The sequence below is a fragment of the Trichomycterus rosablanca genome, chromosome 12 (assembly GCF_030014385.1).
Source record: "Trichomycterus rosablanca isolate fTriRos1 chromosome 12, fTriRos1.hap1, whole genome shotgun sequence".
In the NCBI taxonomy this organism is placed as follows: Eukaryota; Metazoa; Chordata; class Actinopteri; order Siluriformes; family Trichomycteridae; genus Trichomycterus; species Trichomycterus rosablanca.
Genome location: NC_085999.1, coordinates 34,502,419 through 34,523,358, shown reverse-complemented (window position 1 = coordinate 34,523,358; position 20,940 = coordinate 34,502,419). Strand labels below are relative to the sequence as shown.

Sequence of the window (20,940 nt, the reverse complement as noted above, 5' to 3'; positions counted from 1 at the left end):
AGATAACGTAAAGTGTGTAAATCAGATAAAGCTGAGGCATAGTTTGGAATTGGAAAAATAATTATAATTTGTGGTTTAAGTGATTTAGTCACTCTACTGACCTGAACCCAGATCCTAAAGATGCAAAAACAATGAAACAGGTCATTATTTAGAATTTAGAATTTCTTTTATGTATAATTTGGAATTTAAAAATGTCATTGTGATCTGCTTTTTAGAAGCCGGCCTGATACCATCACAAAGTCTAAGTTGACGTAAGGCAGATTCACTGGTGCTTTCTCGATCACCCCCCACCACACATCAGCTGGAGTAAAGAGCAAGTCTGCAGATACAATATCAGAGGAGAAAACAGGAGAATCAGGAGTCAAGGGATAGATTTCACCTCAAGAGCTCCACGAGTTCCAACTAAATCATCTGTGTGACAGGCAGAACAACAGACCTGTGATAACTTTGCTTCACAACATTGGAAATCACAACTACTGCATGTCATTAAGCTATGTGCGTGTGTAAATCATTGCTGATGTAATAAAATTGTTTGTTGAAAAATCGTTGACAAATGAGTTTAAAATGCTTTTTTTGAAGAGAAAATGAAAGAAAATGAAACAATATTTTAAAGATGATCACTTTTACAATTCAGAAGATGTCTATGGCACAACTACACAGTATCAATAAATAATTTGTTTTTAATACAATTAAAACTAAACGTTTACATTATCACATTACATGACATTGTTGTAATGATTTTATCATATCTCATACACATTTCCAAATTTTAAACCTTTATAGGGCGGCACGTGGCTCGGTGGGTAGCACTGTCGCCTCACAGCAAGAAGGTTCTGGGTTCGACCCCCAGGTGGGACGGTCCGGGTCCTTTCTGTGTAAAGTTTGTTTGTGGGTTTCCTCCGGGAGCTCCGGTTTCCTCCCACAGTACAAAGACGTTCACGTGAGGTAAATTGGAGATAATAAATTGTCCAAGACTGTGTTTGAATTTAAAACTTGTGAACTGATGAATCTTGTGTAATGAGTAACTATTGTTTCTGTCATGAATGTAACCAAAGTGTAAAACACTCACTCACTCACTTTCTTAACTGCTTATCCAATTAGGTCACAGGGGGTGCTGGGGCCTATCCCAGCTTTTCAATGGGCGCAAGGCACACAACAACACCCTGGACGAGGTGCCAGTCCATCGCAGGGCAGACCCACACACACACACACACCCATTCCCCTATAGGGCAATTCAGTGTCTCCAATTTACCCCACTTGCACGTCTTTGGACTGTGGGAGGAAACCGGAGCTCCCGAAGGAAACCCACACGGACACGGGGAGAACATGCAAACTCCGCACAGAAAGGACCTGGGCCGCCCCGCCTGGGGATCGAACCCAGGACCTTCTTGCTGTGAAGCGACAGTGCTGCCCAAGTGTAAAACATGACGTTAAAATCCTAATAAATAAATAAAACCTTTATAACTATATAACTATATAATTAAACAAAAATGTTTCTGAAAGGATTAAACATTTTAAATGTTAAAGCCATAAATAATAAAAGTATTCCATCTGCCCTTATTTATTATTATTAGTTTATTTTTATTGTTTTAATACATTGTATTAAAAGTTGTTCATATTAAGAAGCAACTGTGGACTAATTTAAAATAAAAAAAATAATAATCGAACTGGACACATAAACTTATGTCATTTATCACACTGTATGGACCATATGTTACACATGAATTATTTTAGTGTTACTCACTACCTATCTTTAACTTTGCCTCTATATCTATTCTAACATTATGAAACCCCTCTGTACAGCCCCTCATGATCACTGTAGTTTAAAAAAAACAGATTTACATTTATTGAGTCACATTTGAGCAAACTAAAGCTAAAGCAAACCAGACAAGTGAATCTGTTTGGGGGGTCGGCATTTGTGTCATCTTTACAGTTTGTGTAAGGGGAGAGGGACCCCTGATCTGATTGACCGGAACAGTCTCTGTGTCATTTCCATATATATCAATTTCATTTTCAGTAAAAATGTCTGACTCAAAGCTGTTTTCTTGATGCTGCACTAATTTTGAGATTAAATGTAGAGCTCTGAGCTTTATCTTAAGTCCAACAAGACGACTTGTCAGTATGTTGATTTTGGGGAGGGGGGTTGGTGAGCATCCTCTCCCCGCCTGTCCTGGGCAGCATTAAGTAACTGATGGGTGTGAGCTTGCATAAAAAAGCCTCCATCTCCCATGATGCCCAGCTGACCAATAGGCTGTGGCAGTGGGCTGATGATGCTACTGGGCCCCAAGGTATATAAAGTAAAAGTTGTGTGTTAGCACTTCTGAGCAGTTGGAGCATTCCCAGCCTTGCCTCGGGTGTAGGGATTGCTTGGGGGAAAAAGCAAAACTACACGGACAGCAACCTGTGTAGTTTTGTTTTTTGGGAATATTCCTGAGGTCCAACCGTTCTCACATTGGATTTTTGGAAAACGTTTCTGGATAGGAAGTTTATTTGTGAAGATAACATCTCAGTGGGCTCTGTCCCTACATTTCAAGGCACTCTTGTGGAAACAAGTAAGTACGTTTGGTACCTTTTTGCCCGTGTCCTGGCTCTATGCTATTCATTTTGCTGATTATGGTGTGTTTTTTTTTGCAAAAGAAATACAAATATTATTGAAAGAACTGACATTCTGTATGTAGTTTCTTCTATGTAGAACTTGATATTGGCTTATAACGGATATGATGTTTTTCATAGATATTAATTTATTTTTGAGATCTAATTTAGACAATTTGTGCTTCAAGGTTATTATATGGTGCGATGATTTGAAAAAAGCCAAGAATAGCCTGTGATAGCATTAGAGTGGTGTCCTGACTCTGCTGCAATGTCTTTTTAAGGAAATCAGTGGCAGGGCTATCAGTTGCGCCTCCATCTATGCGCCACATGGTGTCTGTCAATCAAGCAGGGCAGATGTATTTTTAGATGCAGCCTTTTGTAACTCTGAGACTTACATTTTAAGGAAGTTTGTACAGCTTGAAGTATTTTTACTTAACCTGTGTAGGTCCTGCAATGTAAACTTTCTATAAATTTATGTGACTTTTTATGTGTGATTTGATTTTGTTGGAGAAGGGAATGGCAATTATTTATGCAGTATGTGTCAATAAAAATATTCTTGCTGGTTGTTAAATGGTTTTTCTGAATATTTATTGTGTAGCTTTAGCATAAATCATTTACATGGAAATGTGTATGTTAAAAGTTCTACAGCACAACAGGCGTCCAAAATGTATCCTGAATGAGGTTTAAAGGTCCTACACTAGAATGACTTTACCATGTAATGTAAAAAGATACATAATTAGGGTGAACATATTTAACACTTATGGGGACCCACAACAGTGACAAGTAAAAGTACTATGATTTCTGAAAGTGTTGCTTTATTGCTTATTTTATTATGAGTTATATTGGTTGGTTTGCTAAAAATAGGATAGTTATAGGACAGCGTTTAATGCAGTTTTTTTTGTTTAATAAAGATTTGTAATGCTAGCTGTTGAAAGCTTTCTTGATCTTTTGATATAATAAGGATGTATATAGAACATGATCTGGACTAAAATGTTATGCTTATCAGAGTCAGAGTCAGTCAGAGTCAGAGAGGTTTTATTGTCATTTCAGCTACATACAAGTACATATTGAAACGAAATCAGCTGTGTTATGTGAAGTTTAGACTTAAACTTAAGCAACTTAATGACAGAAATATGCTTTAATAAAATGAGTATTCAAATATTGAATTTATTATAGTTATATTTACTGCTACAGTCCCACCCTGATCAGCTTTTTAGATTTTGGTATGTCCAGACAAGCTATTTTAGGTAAAGGTCATGTGTGGTTGCCAAGCCTCTTTAAAAGCTGATTATAAAATCCCTCTTGGTACACGATGGAACACAAAGTAAATTCACTTGTACCTAACCATGCACAATTCCCCCCTTTTATTTTAAATGATGCTTAAATTAAATATGGTACTTCACCCGCTCATTATTTCTAAATTAAGGATTCCTCTTTTTTATTTTTACATTTTTAAAGCATTGTTTCTCTTTTTTGTTAACAATTAAGAAGTCAATGTTCAGTATAAGTGGAATTATGGAATTTTTTTTTTTTTTTTAATTAATCCTGAAAATATATTTTTATTTATTAATATAAATATTTTTAGGTAAGGTTATCCCTTTTTTGAAGAACAAAAATCATGTTAAAATTGTATAATTCAGTACAATTCTATTTCATTTTTTTATAGTAAATTTATATACGTATAAATGCACATAGTTTAGTGAATTAATTCAAATCATACTAACATAATGCAAACATAAATATCTGTGATTTGTCTCTATAAACGTGCTGATTTTGAATTTGCTGACTAACTAATAGCTTCAGAGATTCTTAAATTATTTGGAAATTTAAAACAAAATCAGTGAAAACTGAACCCACTGTGTCTGATGTATACACTGTTGGAAGGTGAGAAGTAAAAAGTCATTGTAAACGAGGTGACAGATAAACCAGTGGCTGCTGGTGAGGGGGGCAGGTTGGTCACCAGTTGTTACTGTCATGTCAGTAAGCTGTCAGTGGAAGTGAGGTCTGAGGCCTAGCACCAGGCCGCAAGGAACTGATGATCTTTCAAGTGTCAAACTACCCCAGCTGCTGCAGAGTCATATCTATGCTTAATCCCGAGCATCTAAAAATACGCCACCTGGAACCGTTCGTTTTCCAATAACTGCAGTTGACTCTTAAGTGCGAGTTGGTAATTAGTGCTATGTTGTTTGTGTTCTCCTCAGGGTGCCTATCAGCATGACAACACAGGCGCCAACGTTTACACAGCCGCTTCAGAGCGTTGTGGCACTTGAGGGTAGTGCTGCAACGTTCGAAGCTCAAGTTAGTGGTAAGGAAGCTACATTTTCATTATTCTTGCTAACGTGGCTGGTAAATTGTCACTGATGAATGGTATTAAACTGCATCTTAAATCTTTGAGTGCCAACTTTACTGAACTTTCAGATAAAAATAGCACATTGCTTTTATACAAATATATTTTTTTAATGGAAATTATTATTTAAAAAAAATGGTTGCCTCAAAAGACACCACTGTTGGTGCCTTGAGCAAAGCCTTTAACTCATAGCTACCCATCTCTATTACAACTAGCTTCAAATCAAAGTTGGTTTTTTGTTTATTGTACTTTGTATATTTGTAGCTCTTTTCAGTTTTATTCACTCTTAAGTGATATTTTAGTTATGTTTTTTATAGTTTTATTTTAGTTGTAGTAATTTTACTTAAAGTTTTTTGGGTCTTACATTTAAAAGAGAATGAATAAATACACATTGCAGTGTAGAATATTAATAACTGTAAAATACAGGTTATTTGATTAATTTTAAATGAAACTTTTGTAAAAATTTTTTAATTTGATTCTTTAATTCTGTGTGAACACCCAGCCAGCCCATAGCACCGGCAGGCTAGTGTAACCACTGCACCACAGTACCTATTTGTAAAACATTGCTTTTTAAAGTCCCAGTAGTGTTGGGAAAATGTAACACCTCTGTGTCAATTCTGCGAGGAGAATAAAGCTCCAACCAAAAGTAAAGCCAACAGTGTCCTGTGATCAGAAAGTGCCCACACGCACTGTGCATGAAAAAGAAAATAGCTCTAAACAGTTTAAACAGTATTTTAAAATCCCAACAACACTGCTGCACCTAAAACACTTACACTAGAACACCACATAGTACCATGTTCTTACCGTGTTAGGATCACTGCAGTGATGAGAATGGCCCACCACCCAAATAACACCTGGTCAGTGTTGGTCCTATGAGGGTTGACTGATAAATGTTATACAGAGGGGTACAGTCAATAATTGTTTAACACCCTGAAGTTAGTCTGAATGGTTGGTGTAGCCTATAAATTAATTGATGAATGTATGTACTACATATGTATAGCTGTATAAGTGCATAAGTGTGTATATGTGTATAAATAAGACTAACAAAACACAGATAATCCCAAATCATCCAAATCATTTCATTTATTTTGTATTTTATTTTCATTAATCAATTTGTCCTGGAAACACTGTTCACAAGAACACTGTTCCAATCCATTGCAGGGTTTCAGCCACTCCAGCCCCCTTCCTTTCCCAGAATATTAGACCATGTCTGTGTAGATGCCTGGCTAGCCAGTAGTGTTTTTTGTTTTTTTTTGGTTAGCCAATTTTTGAGGCACAATCAAAAGCTTGTTAAAGGGCCACCCATCAAAAGGTGGCATGTTGGCAAATAAATCTTTAGGGATAGCATGTTGGAACTATTAAGATGTAAATTGTAGATATAGAATTTTAATTACATTGCTAGTAACCAACAATACTACAACCAACAGAGCTCTTATTAATCTGACCCTCTACCATACAGGTAATCCAGTTCCTGAGGTGAGCTGGTTTCGTGATGGCCAGGTTCTTACTGCTGCCGCTCTGCCCGGCGCTCAGATCTCGTTCAGCGAAGGCCGCGCTGTTCTGAGAATCCCCGCCGTGACAGTCGCACACAGTGGAAGATTTTCTGTCAGAGCCACCAATGGCGCTGGACAAGCCACTAGCACCGCTGAACTTCTGGTTACAGGTAGGAGAATATCAGGAATATCTTTTTATTTGCATATAGGGGTTATATAAGCACACACTGCAAAAAACACCTTGTAAAGAAATACAACTTTAAAATGTCTTTTTGTTTAACAAAAAAGTTAAACAGTAGGGGAGCAAAACAATTGTCTCACTGATTCATACAAGCTTTGTTTCTTTCTGCTACTATTTTTATCGCTTACTGCATCAAGTCCGCATAGCTGATCTGGCACAGTTTTATGCCAATTTTATGTCTTTCCTGATGCAACCCTTCTTATTTTATATGGGCTTGGAACCAGCACTGAGAGCACACTGACAAGTGCACCTCTTAGATCACCAAATTATTGCGTATTGCAGTTTTGAAGGAGCAATTTTCATAAAGTCATATTCATGTATCATATTATACTTGCATTTTTACACAGAGTGCACTTGACTCACTTGAGATAAGTCAAATTTCTTTGCTGAAGTTAAATAAGCCAGGTTGTTTTATTCAGTGTCACTATAAAAGAAGGCTTGCTCAATGAGTAACAGTACATTCACTCTGCCCATCACTAGTTGTTTTGGAGAACGTTGCTTATTGCTACTTGTTACACAGATCACTAAAAACATTGAGGTCACCATGACTATTTTGGAATAATAAGTGTGTGTGTTAAAATCAGGAATATATACTAAATATTGGGCTGATGGTAGTTATTTGTTGTTCACATGCTGAATGCAGCAGACAAATCAGCATAAAAACCTGAGTGACATTGATAAAAGGCAAATTGTTATGGCCAGACAAATGGGTTCAATTTTCATCTACCTAAAAAAGTTACAGTTTAACCTAAGCATTAAAAAGTATTTGTTCTAGTACATACAGTATGTCAGAAAGGCTAACAAATGATATTACATGCCAACCCAAAATGTTTTTTCTTCTCTGGGCCTATATAAAAAGAACAAGATTGACAGTACCCATTGAAAATGATAGAGAACAGTGGTCTCCCTCAGACACAGCCACTTGTGTCTGTTAAACGTCTATATTTCCAGGCTGTCAAGCACTTTAAATGCAATGTATTTTTACATTGTTTTTTAAATAGCAAGAAAAACTTTATCACATTTTATATAAGGCTCTCAGAATATGCTGAAGCAGGTTGGCACTGCGTTTAACTGTTGGCATCTAACTGCTGTAACAGCACAAGTAGGGATTCAGTTTTCAGCATATGGCTCTGTGATATGGAGATCTCTGCCAAATAAAAAATGGATATGCTAAGAACCCATAGCATGTCCAGAGGAATTAAGGGCAGGTATTTATAGCAGTGTAAGTGAGCCCAACCATGTGATAAAACCATTTGAGAAGAAATTCGTTTAATGCATGCATACTTAAATCATGGGGAGATAGGGCTGCAACATATCAGGGATGCAGTATTCTAATTTATTTCTCTTACTAAATACATTTTACTTTCTACTTTATTATTTGCATTTTTGTAAATAAAATAAAAACAGTAAAACCTGTAACGTGGGTGTCTCACAGCAACACAGGTCTCAAATACCTGGGTCTGATCCTGTCCTAAAGGAAATTGACCTGTTTTTCTAAACTTTATGTAGGTGGTCTGGCTAATCTATACAGTATTTTACAGCAACTGAATCTCCAACAGAGTGCAAAGTGTACAGAGTGAGTCGACTCTACAACATCGGAATCGAGCTCATTTTTCTATGCCTAAAATTAAAGAATCGACTCTTATTGAATCGATTCCCTGATTTAGCCGTTATTAACGGGTGGTGATTTGTAAGTGGAGATGAGGTCTCAAGATAAAATAGGTAACTTACGTTAACTTTATAAACTTGCCTTTTACCCACAAAACTTTAATTTGGACTAATATTAGATTAGAAAATGCAATGAGGTCCGCGTATGTACATAGCTAGCAATATTTAACTAACTTGATATTTAATATATGTTCGTCTGTCATTAATTAGAAAAAAATATATATTAAATTCAACAGAACGTCTTTCTAAAAATATAGCCATTGGGTTCATATTGTTTGTAATAGGTTATTTTCCTACAGATAATTAAAATAAACGATGCAAATTGTGCCAAATTTTTTAACCGTCAAGGTTAACCGTTAACCGTCAATCTTATAGCAACACATTTAAATATTAAGCACATCATTTTAATATAAGCACGACTTTAGTCCTTTTTATTGAATAAATGTAACGAAATTAAACCAACAAAAACAGCATAACCTTTACATTTATGACAGTTATAAATTATAGAAATCAAGTCTGCTTTACTGCTTAATAATTTGGGTGAAAAGATGACTTTCTTAGTATCTGGTGTGTTCATCTTTATAACAGTATAACATGTTTGAGGACGTTGTAGTGGCGAATAGGACAGAGTTGTTAGAATTAAACCCAACTCATCTAAATAATCTTTCACTTAAACATAACATAACAGCTTAATTACGTATCTTTTTTAGAATTTGGGGACCTCTTCTTCTTTTGGTTGAGTTTAAAAATACCTACTTTATGTTAATGTGAATAAGTACATAGACAAAACATTGTGTGTAAATGTGAAGAAGGTACTAAATAACTGAATATACAGATACTGTATTTATAGTGGAAGTATACTGAATAGGATAAAAAAGTGGTTACATTTTTGTTTTTCTTTACTTTATAGCCCACCGGTTTTACAGTAGTATAGTTAGTGGGTGTTGAACTGTGTGGTATTGAACGGTACTCTGCTATGTCTCAATCTCTTGCAGCGGAAACTGCGCCGCCGAATTTTATTCAGAGACTACAAAGCATGACCGTGAGACAAGGAAGCAAAGTAAGACTGGACGTGCGTGTAACAGGAATCCCTACACCTGTGGTGAAGTTCTACAGAGAGGGAGCTGAGATTCAGAGCTCCGCCGACTTTCAGATTGTTCAAGATGGAGACCTTTACAGTCTGTTGATTGCCGAAGCTTTCCCTGAAGACTCTGGAACCTACTCAGTTAGTGCCTCCAACAGCAGTGGACGTGCCACTTCAACAGCCGAACTGCTGGTTCAAGGTACTGTTCATAATTACCATTAGTCATGGATTGTGTCTTAAAGCTGTAAAAAAATGTATATTAAGACAGGTCGCCCAGGAGAGGCAGATTCATTTATTTAATTTATTACCTGCTAATGAAGTGCTTAAGTAGGACACTGACATGGCTATTAACTGCAGCCTGGTTGAACTTTACAGGTGAAGAAGAAGCAGTGCCTGCTAAGAAAATCAAGACAGTTATTTCAACCTCTCAGATTTCCCAGACTCGCCAAACTAGAGTGGAAAAGGTAATCATTATCCGTTAAACAATGCTGAGTTTTGTTTTTACTCTCGATGCAGCTCTGCTTACCTCTGGCTTTTGCTCATTCCACAGAAAATGGAAGCTCACTTTGAAGCCTCATCCATGCAAATGCAAGTGGAGGGAGGTGTTTTGACTCAGATGGCCCACAGGACTCCGCCGCGTGTGCCACCCAAACCAACCTCCAAGTCCCCACCATCTCTTACGGCTAAAGTATCAGCTACTCGCCACCAGTCGCCTTCTCCTGTTAGACATGTTAAGGCACCCACACCTACACCTGTCAGGTACGCTACATCTTTAATTAATAAGTGCTTCTATATGGTAAGTGGAGCTGATAAAATGGACAGTGAGTGTAGAAACAAGGAGGTGGTTTTAATTTTATGTCTGATTGGTGTATGCAACCCCCTAAAACATAATACAGCTTTAATATACTCAGGATTAGTAAAAAGGACTTCTCTCTGTTCTGATCAAAAATCATTTTGCCCCCTTTTTTATATTTAGAACTGTTTCATCTTCCACAAGACTGTCAGTATCACCCATCAGACCAGTCAAGTCTCCAGTGCTGACCCGAAAACAGGTCACAGTAAGCACAGAAGTCCTGCCTCCTTGGAAGCAGGAGGGCTACGTGTCTGAGTCCAGCTATATGGCCAGTTTGGCAGCTAGAGCTACAGCTACGCAGGTTCAAACCTCAACTCAGATCCGCGTGGAGCAGCGCTGGGAAGGCTCTGCCGCCATGCAGCAGCAAGTCAGCGGTGTTGTTGTCAAAGAGGTGAGCATTATTTTCACGAAGTTTAAACCCTGTTCAACTGCTTTACATGTAAAGGAGAAAAGTTCTTCTTAGAAGTACCTGTAAATAGCAGCAGGCGAGCTCACATTATTATAGTGTGTTTCAAGTCTATCAATATTCTTTTGAATCTTCTCACTGTCACCACAATACTGTAAACACAGACATTCAACATATGTCCAGTGATTAAGCTTAACTATTTTACAGGCACATACGATCAATTATATGAATTATTTAATTTCATTTTCAAGTTTTACCACTGCTGTATCCTGTATGTGGTGGGTCTTATTTCCTTGAAATCCCTTGCTGACACAACCCTCCTATTCCCTGACCCTTCCTTAGATATCATACAAATCTAAATAGTGGGGGCTGATTAATGGGAGTGTAAAATTAAAATGGTTTATAAATATCTACCTGTGATTTAAAATAATTGTCATATAAACACATATTTTGTATGGATCCTAATTTTACCTGCATGGTTAAAAGGAACTGCAAAACACTCAAGACAAATCCAATGCTGTTGCCACTGTGGTGGTGGCAGTGGACCATGCTCGTAGTCGGCAGCCTCCTTCCGGCTCTGCAGAGCCTTTCAGTGTAAAGAGCAGCACTGCTACTGTCCCTCCTGCACCACCAACCGAACAGGTAGTTTGATTGTTGAGTGATGTGATTAAGTCACCCATCCAGCTTCTTTATTCACTTTTGTGTCTTGATGCCTCAGATGACTTTCATCATGTCGAACTTTATCCTGCTTTTCAGTTCCATTGATGTGTGTGTTTCTTTCATTTCATTCGTCTTACTTGTATTCAGTTTTCTACCATTTTGAATTCTATGACTGTCAGAAAGTTAATCTGTTGTTGTTCATCAAGGTTAATTTCCCACTGACACCAGCCTTTTCGATATTAAATTTTGCATGTGAAATTACAGTTGCTTTATTTTGCGGATTCATACAAGGTTAGCAATTTTGCAGCACTGTACACAACCATTCTTCACACGAATAGCACTAAACACTATGAACTCCACCGATACCCTGCAACTGGTGCAGGAATGCAACAAGACAGCAGACTTCGAAATTGAACAGTGGCAAAGGCACAGCCTGTTGTGCCTGTTTGTGTGCCTGGGACATGTCGAGATGATCTGTTTATATGGGGCACTAAGGACCAAGTTTACTCTTAAATTGAGGAACTATGATGTGCTGTCTTTGAGGACACCAGGATGTAAAAGCATATCAAGCAAGCTTGTCATTTCAGATTGAGATTTTTTGCTTATGTTACTCTTTAAGAAGTTAAGCAAGCACAGTGTACAAAGGAACTTCACCAGATAATTTATTCCTGGCTCCATCAGACTACTGCAATGGCAGTTCACAAATCAGGAGGTCCTGAACCACTCACGTCATGTGTTTCTCATGGCCTGTTCTTACCCACAGCGCATTGATTGGTGCACGTCTTTAACCAAGGTTATCGATTTTTCTTGATGTACTAGATAACAATGAGTACTTATTATTGATTGCCAGGGTGATGAGAAAAAAGCTGAAGCTGTGGCTACGGTGCTTGCCGCGGTGGATCAAGCACGTGTGCGAAAGCCTGTGCATGTTGAAAGCGATTTGGCTGAAGAGGAAATGGATATAAAACAGCAGAGTGTGCTTAGTGCTAAGCACCAGGCCCAAAGTCAAGTGGAGGTGTTGCAGATTTCAAGTGCCATGCCAAGCGCTCCCTCTGAGCAGACTGTTCATGTCACTCAGGTTAGAGGTGTTTGATGCATTTAGGAAGGGGTACATTTTGTATGGTGAAAGATGTTCTTGTAAACCAACCCTGTACTTGTTGATGTCTGATAGATCCAAAGAACTACTGAGGTTAAGCCTCAGGTGAAAACTGACGCTGCCCCACCCTCAGTTCCACATTTCACAGTTTCAAAAGTTTCTGTTCCTAAACCTGATCATAGCTATGAGGTAAGCGCTAGTAGCATCAGGCAAGCAGTGCAATTTTAAATGGCAAAAATGGCATAATAAATGCTTTATAATAATAATAATAATGTCGTTTATTCTGACCATTTATCTTAAAGTACCCCTCGACCAAATCAGTGATCCTGGTCGATCCTACTGAAAGTGACAGAGGTTTAGCGTTTTACATCTCATATAGCCGTCAAATTTCAAATTCTAATATCAGTTGGATTGTTACTGTTCTGTCACACTGTGAAGAACAGATTGTGTTTCAGTGTGCAGATCATTGTTCATTTTAGTCATCTTTTTAGGTCAGCTGTGTATAAATGTTTATGTTCTTACTAATTAATGCAATAGTAGTCACACAACAGTACCTTTAATAGTTCATAATAACTCTAATGTAGTTAACACTGGCACAAAGCTAACAGACCAGCAGCTGACTGGTTACCTGCAAATTCTAATGAAATTTCTAATTAAAAGGATTCTGTGCATGCTTAGCAGAAGGGAACCAAATTGTATGTTTCAGTTTGGCGCTTTTCTACCAATTTTGATCTTTAAAAATCATGTTTTTGACATCAGGGGTACTTTAAAAACAAACAAAGAAACCAAATATGGTTAACCTAAATTATCAAAAGGACTAATCAGATTTGTAATCTACAAAATACACTGCTTGCCTGACATGCAACATATTAATACCAATAAACTGACATCTTTGAACCTAATATCATGTTTTGAAGCCTGCTGTCATTCCTAAATAAAAAAAAATCCATCATTCTTTTTATTCCCCTTACAATATTTTGAATCATCAACTGAAGCTAAAATATTAACCACGTTATATTACCCCATTATATTAAGTTTCTGTTTATTCCTAACTTCTTATAACCCATTCCATTTCATCACATAATCCAGAGTGGTTCTTTTTTAATCCATGATGCCCGTCTGGAGTGGCTAATCAAATAAACGATAAATCCTGACCTTTAGATTCCAGTCTTGTGATTGACACTGCTCTGCTTGGGTTGGTTAGGTCTCAATAGCTGGCTCTGCTATTGCCACGCTGCATAAAGAACTGTCATCTACATCTGCTACTCAAAAGATCATCAAGCCTGTCAAGCGTCCGACTCATAAGGTCGTGCAAACAAGAGTGACTCCAGAGCCGACGCCTCCTCCCTTTAGAGATGCTACTGACAATTATCAGGCACATTTCCAGGCAGAATTTCAAAGACAGATAGAAGCTTCTTATACAGGGGAATGGGAGACACAGGTTTGTAGTTTGGACTAATGTCTGCCAGATCAGCTAATGTGTATTTTTAATCTCATGAGTTGCTCACTGTTCATTTTTCCATTCTTTCCAGTCATATAATTACCTGTGTGGTCACAATTTCCCCTACAGATTTCACCTTAACTTGGGATTTCCTCTTGACCTTTATCTCCTTGCTTCTTTTCATCATTTTCTGTCTGAAGTTTTAATGAACATTTTTCTTCCTTTTAACATTTTACCCCATAACATACATCCCACTGCTCATTTAGCTGCCAGCAGTAAGGATTCCATCACTAAAATTTTGAAATCTTGCAGGTTGTTGAGAAAGCAGCCATCCCCTCAGCAGCCAAGGAGCCGAGTGTTCCTCCAACTCTTGTTGCTGTAAGTAATTTGCCATGTATGATGCTTTGATTTGCAGATTATTCCATAACAGATTTTAAAATGTTTTGTAGCTTTTAAGATTGAATAAATTCACATTCTCATTCTCATCATCTGATTCTTACACCACCTGGCATTTTGGCAAAAAAGTCTAATATAAAAATGTTGATTTATTAAGTTGGTGGTACTAAAAAGGCATTATTGAATAATGTCATGCATGACATTTTTTCAAAGCAAAAGAATGAGGGTGAAAAAATTACATTAATTGATAAGGATATAAAAACATGCATCTAAAAGTAACAATTATTAACAGAGTGAGATTCAATGTACAGTTTATAACATGACATTATTATTCTTTCTCCTGAAGAAACATTCTGAAGTATATTTGTTAATATGCATACCCAATGTAGGAACGATACAGTTACTTAATCAGAACTGATTTCTGTCACTCAGGGCTTGAAGAACATGACTGTTATAGAGGGAGAATCTGTGACTCTGGTGTGCCAGATCTCAGGTCACCCCACACCAGGCATCATGTGGTTCAGAGAGGACTACAGGATTGAGAGCTCCATTGATTTCCAGATCACATATGAGCAAGGATACGCTCGTTTAGTGATCCGTGAAGCCTTTGCTGAAGATAGTGGACGTTTTACTTGCACAGCTACCAATGAAGCCGGAACTGTTAGCACATCTTGCTACCTGCTTGTTAAAGGTAATGCTGTTTTTTCTTTTTTCTTTTTTGCCTTTCATGGTTTCATGGTTTCAGCCTAATTGGATCATAATGCAAAACATACATGTGAAGAAAATGAAGTAAAATCTCATTGATATTTACCCTGCTTCATTTCAGTATCGGAAGAGATTGAGAGTCAAGCAGAAATTACTGTGGAGAAAATGTAAGTAACAAAATCCTGACACAAAAGATAATGCTTGCCATTAACACTCACTGAACCTTGTAAACAAATCCTGCCATTTGTTTTAGGGCTGTTATTGAGACTAAAGGAATGGCCTTCACAGAAGTGAGTGCAGTCTCTGAGACTGTGGAAGCTGGAGCAGCTGCAGCTCCATTCTTTGTGAGGAAGCCAGTGATACAGAAGCTTGTAGAAGGTGGCAGTGTCATATTTGTTTGCCAAATTGGAGGCAGCCCTAAACCTCATGTCCACTGGAAGAAGAACGGTGTTCCACTCACTTCCGGATACAGGTATTCTGAATAAGAATAAGTAAGGGATGGTTGCAGAATTTGATCTTAGGTAGTAAATGGCTATAGTACATCTGGAGATGTACTGTAGCTGAACTATTGAGGTCTTGAATTTATTGAAGTTAGCAAGAGTTTTAAGTCAGTATAAAACTTCAAAGTCATTCAAGGTAAACTGGGGTAACTGAATCTGAATTTTATGGGATACGGGATCTAAAATGTTTGTCCTGTTAGGGACGTGAGTGGAAGCGATTGATGCTAGCTAAAGCAAATGAGTCCTAAGGGCCCAACAGTGGCAACTTAGCCATTTTGTTAAGTCTCTCTGTAAGAATACCATAGTAAATTGTGTCACATAGGGTCAGTAAGTTGCTAAGTGTTAGTTTTTTCCCCTAATCTTTAGATATAGAGTAAGCTACAATAAAGACACAGGAGAATGCAAACTGGAAATTTCCATGACTTTTGCTGATGACGCTGGAGAGTACACCGTCTCTGCCAGAAATCAGAATGGGGAGATATCTGCCTCTGCAAGTCTTCTGGAAGAAGGTCAGCAACACAGCTGCACACTAGCAGTACAACTATATGCAAAAATTTACATCATAATAATGTTAGGAAAGAATACATTTCCATCTGCCTGTGTCTTTTTACAGAGGAATATGAAGCATATATGAAAACACAGGATGTGACCTACAGAACAGAAGTGACCACTACAGTGGTGCAAGAGCCCAGAGAGGCAGACGTGCCCGCTGTGGTTGTGAGTGAATACGAATTACAGAGAAGAATGGCTCAACAAGCACAGATGAGGCAAACATTCGTAACAGAAAGGGTACAAAAGATTATTTTTTTTACAGAGTGGCTGTATGTGTGAACAGCACCAACAGATAATAACGAGTCTTTATTAATATTGTTCTCAGGAATTTCAGATTTCTGCTATTGAGCAGAGAATTATTCAAGAGATTGAAATCAGGATCCTGAAGATCACATATCGAGAGATTGTGATGGAGGATGGAGAAGAGATGGTGATAAACGTGGCTGAGCATGAGGCAGTTGGATCCTTATTCAGCACATCTGTTAAAAGCTACAGGATCATGGAAGGAATGGGTGTTACCTTCCACTGCAAAATGGAAGGAAATCCCCTGCCAAAGGTAGTAAACGATATTTAGAACAATATAACTCTTCTAACTCTTCACACTAAAACCTTTACTTTTCATGTACAATACAGAGAATTTTGTGTAAAATACAGAGAATTCAGAAAGTATTCAGGCCCCTTAATTGTGTTGTGAATTTGATTTTGAATAGACATTTTTGCCATTGTACTTATCATTCTACACTCAGTCAGTTTTTTCAAAATTAATTTAATCAAAAAGTGAAATTAGTGACATGTTACAATTTGAATTAATGTGCATAGTTTGGAAAGGAACCCCAGGGTCTGTAAGCTGCCACAAATTACACTGCACTGACAGACCAAAAAACCAAGCCATGACATCCAGTGAACTGTCCGTAGATCTCCGCAGACTTGGTGGGGAGAAAAGTCCACTACAGAGATTGGAGGCCCTGTTAAGCGGACCTTTATTTTTTGTGTACTGTGTAAAACATATATAGTGAACAAAAATTAAAAGAGTAAAAAAGAGTTTAAAATGCACTAATACAGTGTGCTTTGCACTTTAATTGGATTTAAACTTGAACCGATTGATAAAAAAAAAAGAAAAAAAGGTATTTCTGTGTCATCTCTATTTTCCACTAGTTGTCATTAGTGTCATTCCTTCCCATAATTTGCAGACACCACCTTCAGTTTGTGTGGAGAAACACATTTTTTGACGTCAAGTTTCCCTTTTATATTTTGAATAGCAGTCTTTATATAGATATTTCCTTTTAACACTGTAACAATTTACACATGTATCTCTCTGATTTGTTATGATAGATTGCATGGTACAAAGATGGCAAGCGCATCAAGCATGGAGGCCGTTACCAGATGGAGGTTCTTCAGGATGGTAGAGCCAGTCTGCGTCTTCCTGTGGTGCTGCCAGAAGATGAGGGCGTCTACACGGCGTTCGCCAGTAACATGAAGGGAAATGCTATCAGCTCTGGCAAACTGTATGTGGAGTCGACTGCTGCTGCTCAGCCCTACTATCCTCAGGCAGAGGGAGTGAGGAGAGTACAGTAAGTTCTTATAATAATTTATTCTACTAAATATACAGTGCCACAAATGAGCTGCTTTACAGCATGATTGCCGGACAGCATTTCTTCATGTGAGCTTCATGTGGGGAATGGGCTTCAGGTGAGGGATGAGCTTTTAGTGGGGGGGTGATCAAGTGATTATTGTGTGAAGAGCATGATGGGGTTTGTAGTGTGTTAATTAAACAGTTTTAATTTCTGTGTGTATTGTTGGGTTATCATCCTATTTTTGTTGTGTTTCTTAAATTCCAATTTTTAAATTTGACTTAAAAACATTAAAAGTTAAGAAAAGTTCCTTCCTGTCTTTCCGAGTTTCGTCACCTAGGCCTCTAACTTTAGTGGAAGCAGTAAATATAACTTCGTACATTTTCATTGCTGTTTTAGGTCTGAATCACCCATGTCTGCACGCTCCATTAGCCTCTCACCTGGACGTTCCCCTTCACGTTCTGTTAGCCGTTCTCCTGGACGCTCACCTGCCCGCAGATTGGATGATACAGATGAGAGCCAGCTGGAAAGGCTTTACAAACCTGTTTTTCTTATGAAGCCATCATCCTTCAGGTGCTCTGAAGGACAAACTGCAAGATTTGATTTGAAAGTTGTTGGAAGACCCATGCCAGACACTTTCTGGTTTCACAATGGTAAGCTTAATGGTGATTTCTGTCCTTTTTCCAGTCACATGATTTTCCTGTTGTGGTCAGCATATTTGTATGAGAAATAAACTGTACCTCCTTATACAGTTTATAAAACGTTAACCATTTGCTACCTTTACAGTTATAACTACATTATTGCACAGCACATTAAAGACATTGCGTTTATGCAGTTGGTCCTTGATTTGGTCCTCAATTGGCGGCAATTATGCAGTGACAGCACACAAAGCGAAGGACTGACTAAATCAAAACATTGAAAATTAAGGCTGTATGTTTAGATCTGCCACATGAATAAATATGAAACTAATACCATGATGTGAATACTTTATTAAAGGACAACAAGTGGTGAATGACTACACCCACAAGATTGTAGTGAAGGAAGATGGAACACAGTCTTTAATTGTGGTTCCTGCTATGCCCCATGATTCCGGAGAGTGGACCGTTGTTGCTCAGAACAGAGCTGGAAAAACCACTGTTTCTATGACTCTTACTGTAGAAGGTAAGTTTGAATTTTTTGCTTTTTTTCTGTATATAATAAACTTTAAAGACAATGTAGACTTCATCCCAAAACTATCTGAACTGATTTCATTCTTAATGTACAGCCAAGGAAAACTTGATTAGACCACAGTTCATCGAAAAGCTAAAGAATGTCAGTGTCAAAGAGGGAACCCTGGTTGATTTGGCTGTAAGAGCCATTGGAAACCCTCTCCCTGACATCGTCTGGCTGAAAAACAGTGACATTATCTCTCCACACAAGTACCCTCAGATTAAGTAAGACCTCCGCATTTATATGATGTGTGTTTGTGATGTTCTTACTTGTATTAATGTAGGTTTAAATGTGGAGATATTGACATGTTATCATTTTTTAGGATTGAGGGTGCCAAAGGAGAGGCACGTTTCAAGATTCCTCAAACCACTGGTTCAGACAGTGCATGGTACACTGCCACAGCTATTAACAAAGCTGGCCGAGATACCACACGTTGCAGAGTCAATGTTGAGGTAGAGTTTGCTGGACCTGAACCAGAGAGAAAACTAATTATCCCGAAGGGAACTTACAAGGCGAAGGAAATTGCTGCCCCAGAATTGGAGCCACTGCATTTACGTTATGGACAGGAACAGTGGGAAGAGGGTGATCTTTATGACAAGGAGAAGCAACAGAAACCTCACTTCAAAAAGAAGCTGACCTCAGTCAGACTCAAGCGTTTTGGCCCTGCACATTTTGAATGCAGACTTACTCCTATTGGTGATCCTACCATGGTTGTTGAGTGGTTGCACGATGGCAAACCACTGGAAGCTGCCAACAGGTTGCGCATGGTTAACGAGTTTGGCTATTGCAGCCTTGACTATGAGGTTGCTTATTCCAGAGATAGTGGAGTCATCACTTGCAGAGCCACCAACAAATTTGGTGTTGACCAGACTTCTGCCACCTTGATTGTAAAAGATGAGAAGGGCCTCGTTGAGGAAAGTCAGCTACCTGAGGGTAGGAGGGGACAGAGAATAGAGGAAATTGAGCGCATTGCTCATGAAGGAGGTCCTACTGGAGTAACTGGGGATGAAGTTACAGAGAAAACTAAGCCAGAGATTGTCTTGCTTCCAGAGCCTATTAGGGTATTGGAGGGAGAAACTGCAAAATTCCGCTGCAGAGTGACTGGATACCCAAGCCCAAAAGTCAACTGGTATATGAATGGACATCTTATTCGCAAGAGCAAAAGATTCCGACTACAGTATGATGGCATTCACTACCTTGAGATTACAGACTGCAAGTCTTATGATTCTGGAGATGTCAGAGTTTTGGCTGAGAGCCCTGAGGGCACTGCCGAGCACACGGTTAAGCTAGAGATCAATCAGAGGGAGGACTTCAGGACAATCTTGCGCCGTGCCCCTGAGATAAAGGCTCCAGAGGGTCCCGGACCAGAACATGGCAGAGTGTCTTTTGATGTTGTGAAGGTGGATAAACCTGCTGAGGTTTCTCAAGACAAAGAGGTTGTCAAGCTGAAAAGGGCAGAAAGAGTAGTTCATGAGAGGTCTACTGAAGAGTCGGAGGAGTTGAGAAGCAAATTTAAACGCAGAACTGAAGAGGGCTACTACGAGGCTATCTCTTCGGTGGAGTTTAAATCTCGCAGGAAGGACGAGTCCTATGAAGAAATGCTGAAAAAAAGAAAAGAGGAGCTTCTGCACTGGACAAAGAAAATAACTGAGGCTGAGAGAAAGAAGATGGAAGAGGAAGCCAAACTTACTATTCCAGTCATCAGACCTGAAAAGATAACTTTATCTCCCAGCATGGAGGCACCAAAGATCTTAGAACGAATCCAGAGCCAGACAGTCACCTTGGGCGATGAAGTACGCTTCCGTTGCAGAGTCATTGGCAAACCAGATCCAGAATGCCAGTGGTTCAAGAATGGAATCTTGATGGAAAAATCTGACAGAGTTTACTGGTACTGGCCTGAAGACCATGTCTGTGAACTGGTTGTTAGAGATGTTTCAGCTGAGGACTCGGCTAGCATCATGGTGAAAGCCATTAATGTTGCAGGAGAAACTTCAAGCCATGCCTTCTTGCTTGTACAAGGTATGTACATTACTTTACCTTGTATTCATACTGGCATGATATTTGGCTTATCTTGTTGTATTGTAAACTCTTTGCTCTGTGCTGTGCGTTGGTTTCAGGTTGTTTTT

The 20,940-nt window shown here is 38.5% G+C and overlaps 1 protein-coding gene across 17 annotated transcripts in view; it reads left to right on the top strand.

Moving 5' to 3' along the window:
- The first annotated feature begins 2,336 nt into the window (after positions 1 to 2,336).
- ttn.2 (titin, tandem duplicate 2) overlaps positions 2,337 to 20,940 on the top strand; it is a 191,712-nt gene continuing 173,108 nt past the window's right edge. For 16 of the 17 annotated variants that reach the window (XM_063006078.1, XM_063006077.1, XM_063006075.1 and 13 more), the window contains exons 1-22: positions 2,337 to 2,552; positions 4,794 to 4,897; positions 6,399 to 6,602; positions 9,337 to 9,624; positions 9,801 to 9,889; positions 9,976 to 10,184; positions 10,402 to 10,669; positions 12,195 to 12,422; positions 12,516 to 12,629; positions 13,645 to 13,881; positions 14,194 to 14,259; positions 14,710 to 14,968; positions 15,104 to 15,149; positions 15,236 to 15,454; positions 15,849 to 15,991; positions 16,096 to 16,271; positions 16,360 to 16,590; positions 17,367 to 17,605; positions 18,005 to 18,258; positions 18,602 to 18,766; positions 18,870 to 19,038; positions 19,137 to 20,833. In XM_063006078.1, the coding sequence (XP_062862148.1) occupies positions 4,807 to 4,897; positions 6,399 to 6,602; positions 9,337 to 9,624; positions 9,801 to 9,889; positions 9,976 to 10,184; positions 10,402 to 10,669; positions 12,195 to 12,422; positions 12,516 to 12,629; positions 13,645 to 13,881; positions 14,194 to 14,259; positions 14,710 to 14,968; positions 15,104 to 15,149; positions 15,236 to 15,454; positions 15,849 to 15,991; positions 16,096 to 16,271; positions 16,360 to 16,590; positions 17,367 to 17,605; positions 18,005 to 18,258; positions 18,602 to 18,766; positions 18,870 to 19,038; positions 19,137 to 20,833 (5,392 nt within the window). In that variant the 5' untranslated portion in view covers positions 2,337 to 2,552; positions 4,794 to 4,806. The remainder of the gene's footprint in view (positions 2,553 to 4,793; positions 4,898 to 6,398; positions 6,603 to 9,336; positions 9,625 to 9,800; positions 9,890 to 9,975; positions 10,185 to 10,401; positions 10,670 to 12,194; positions 12,423 to 12,515; positions 12,630 to 13,644; positions 13,882 to 14,193; positions 14,260 to 14,709; positions 14,969 to 15,103; positions 15,150 to 15,235; positions 15,455 to 15,848; positions 15,992 to 16,095; positions 16,272 to 16,359; positions 16,591 to 17,366; positions 17,606 to 18,004; positions 18,259 to 18,601; positions 18,767 to 18,869; positions 19,039 to 19,136; positions 20,834 to 20,940) is intronic. The other variant, XM_063006067.1, reaches the window with a different exon arrangement.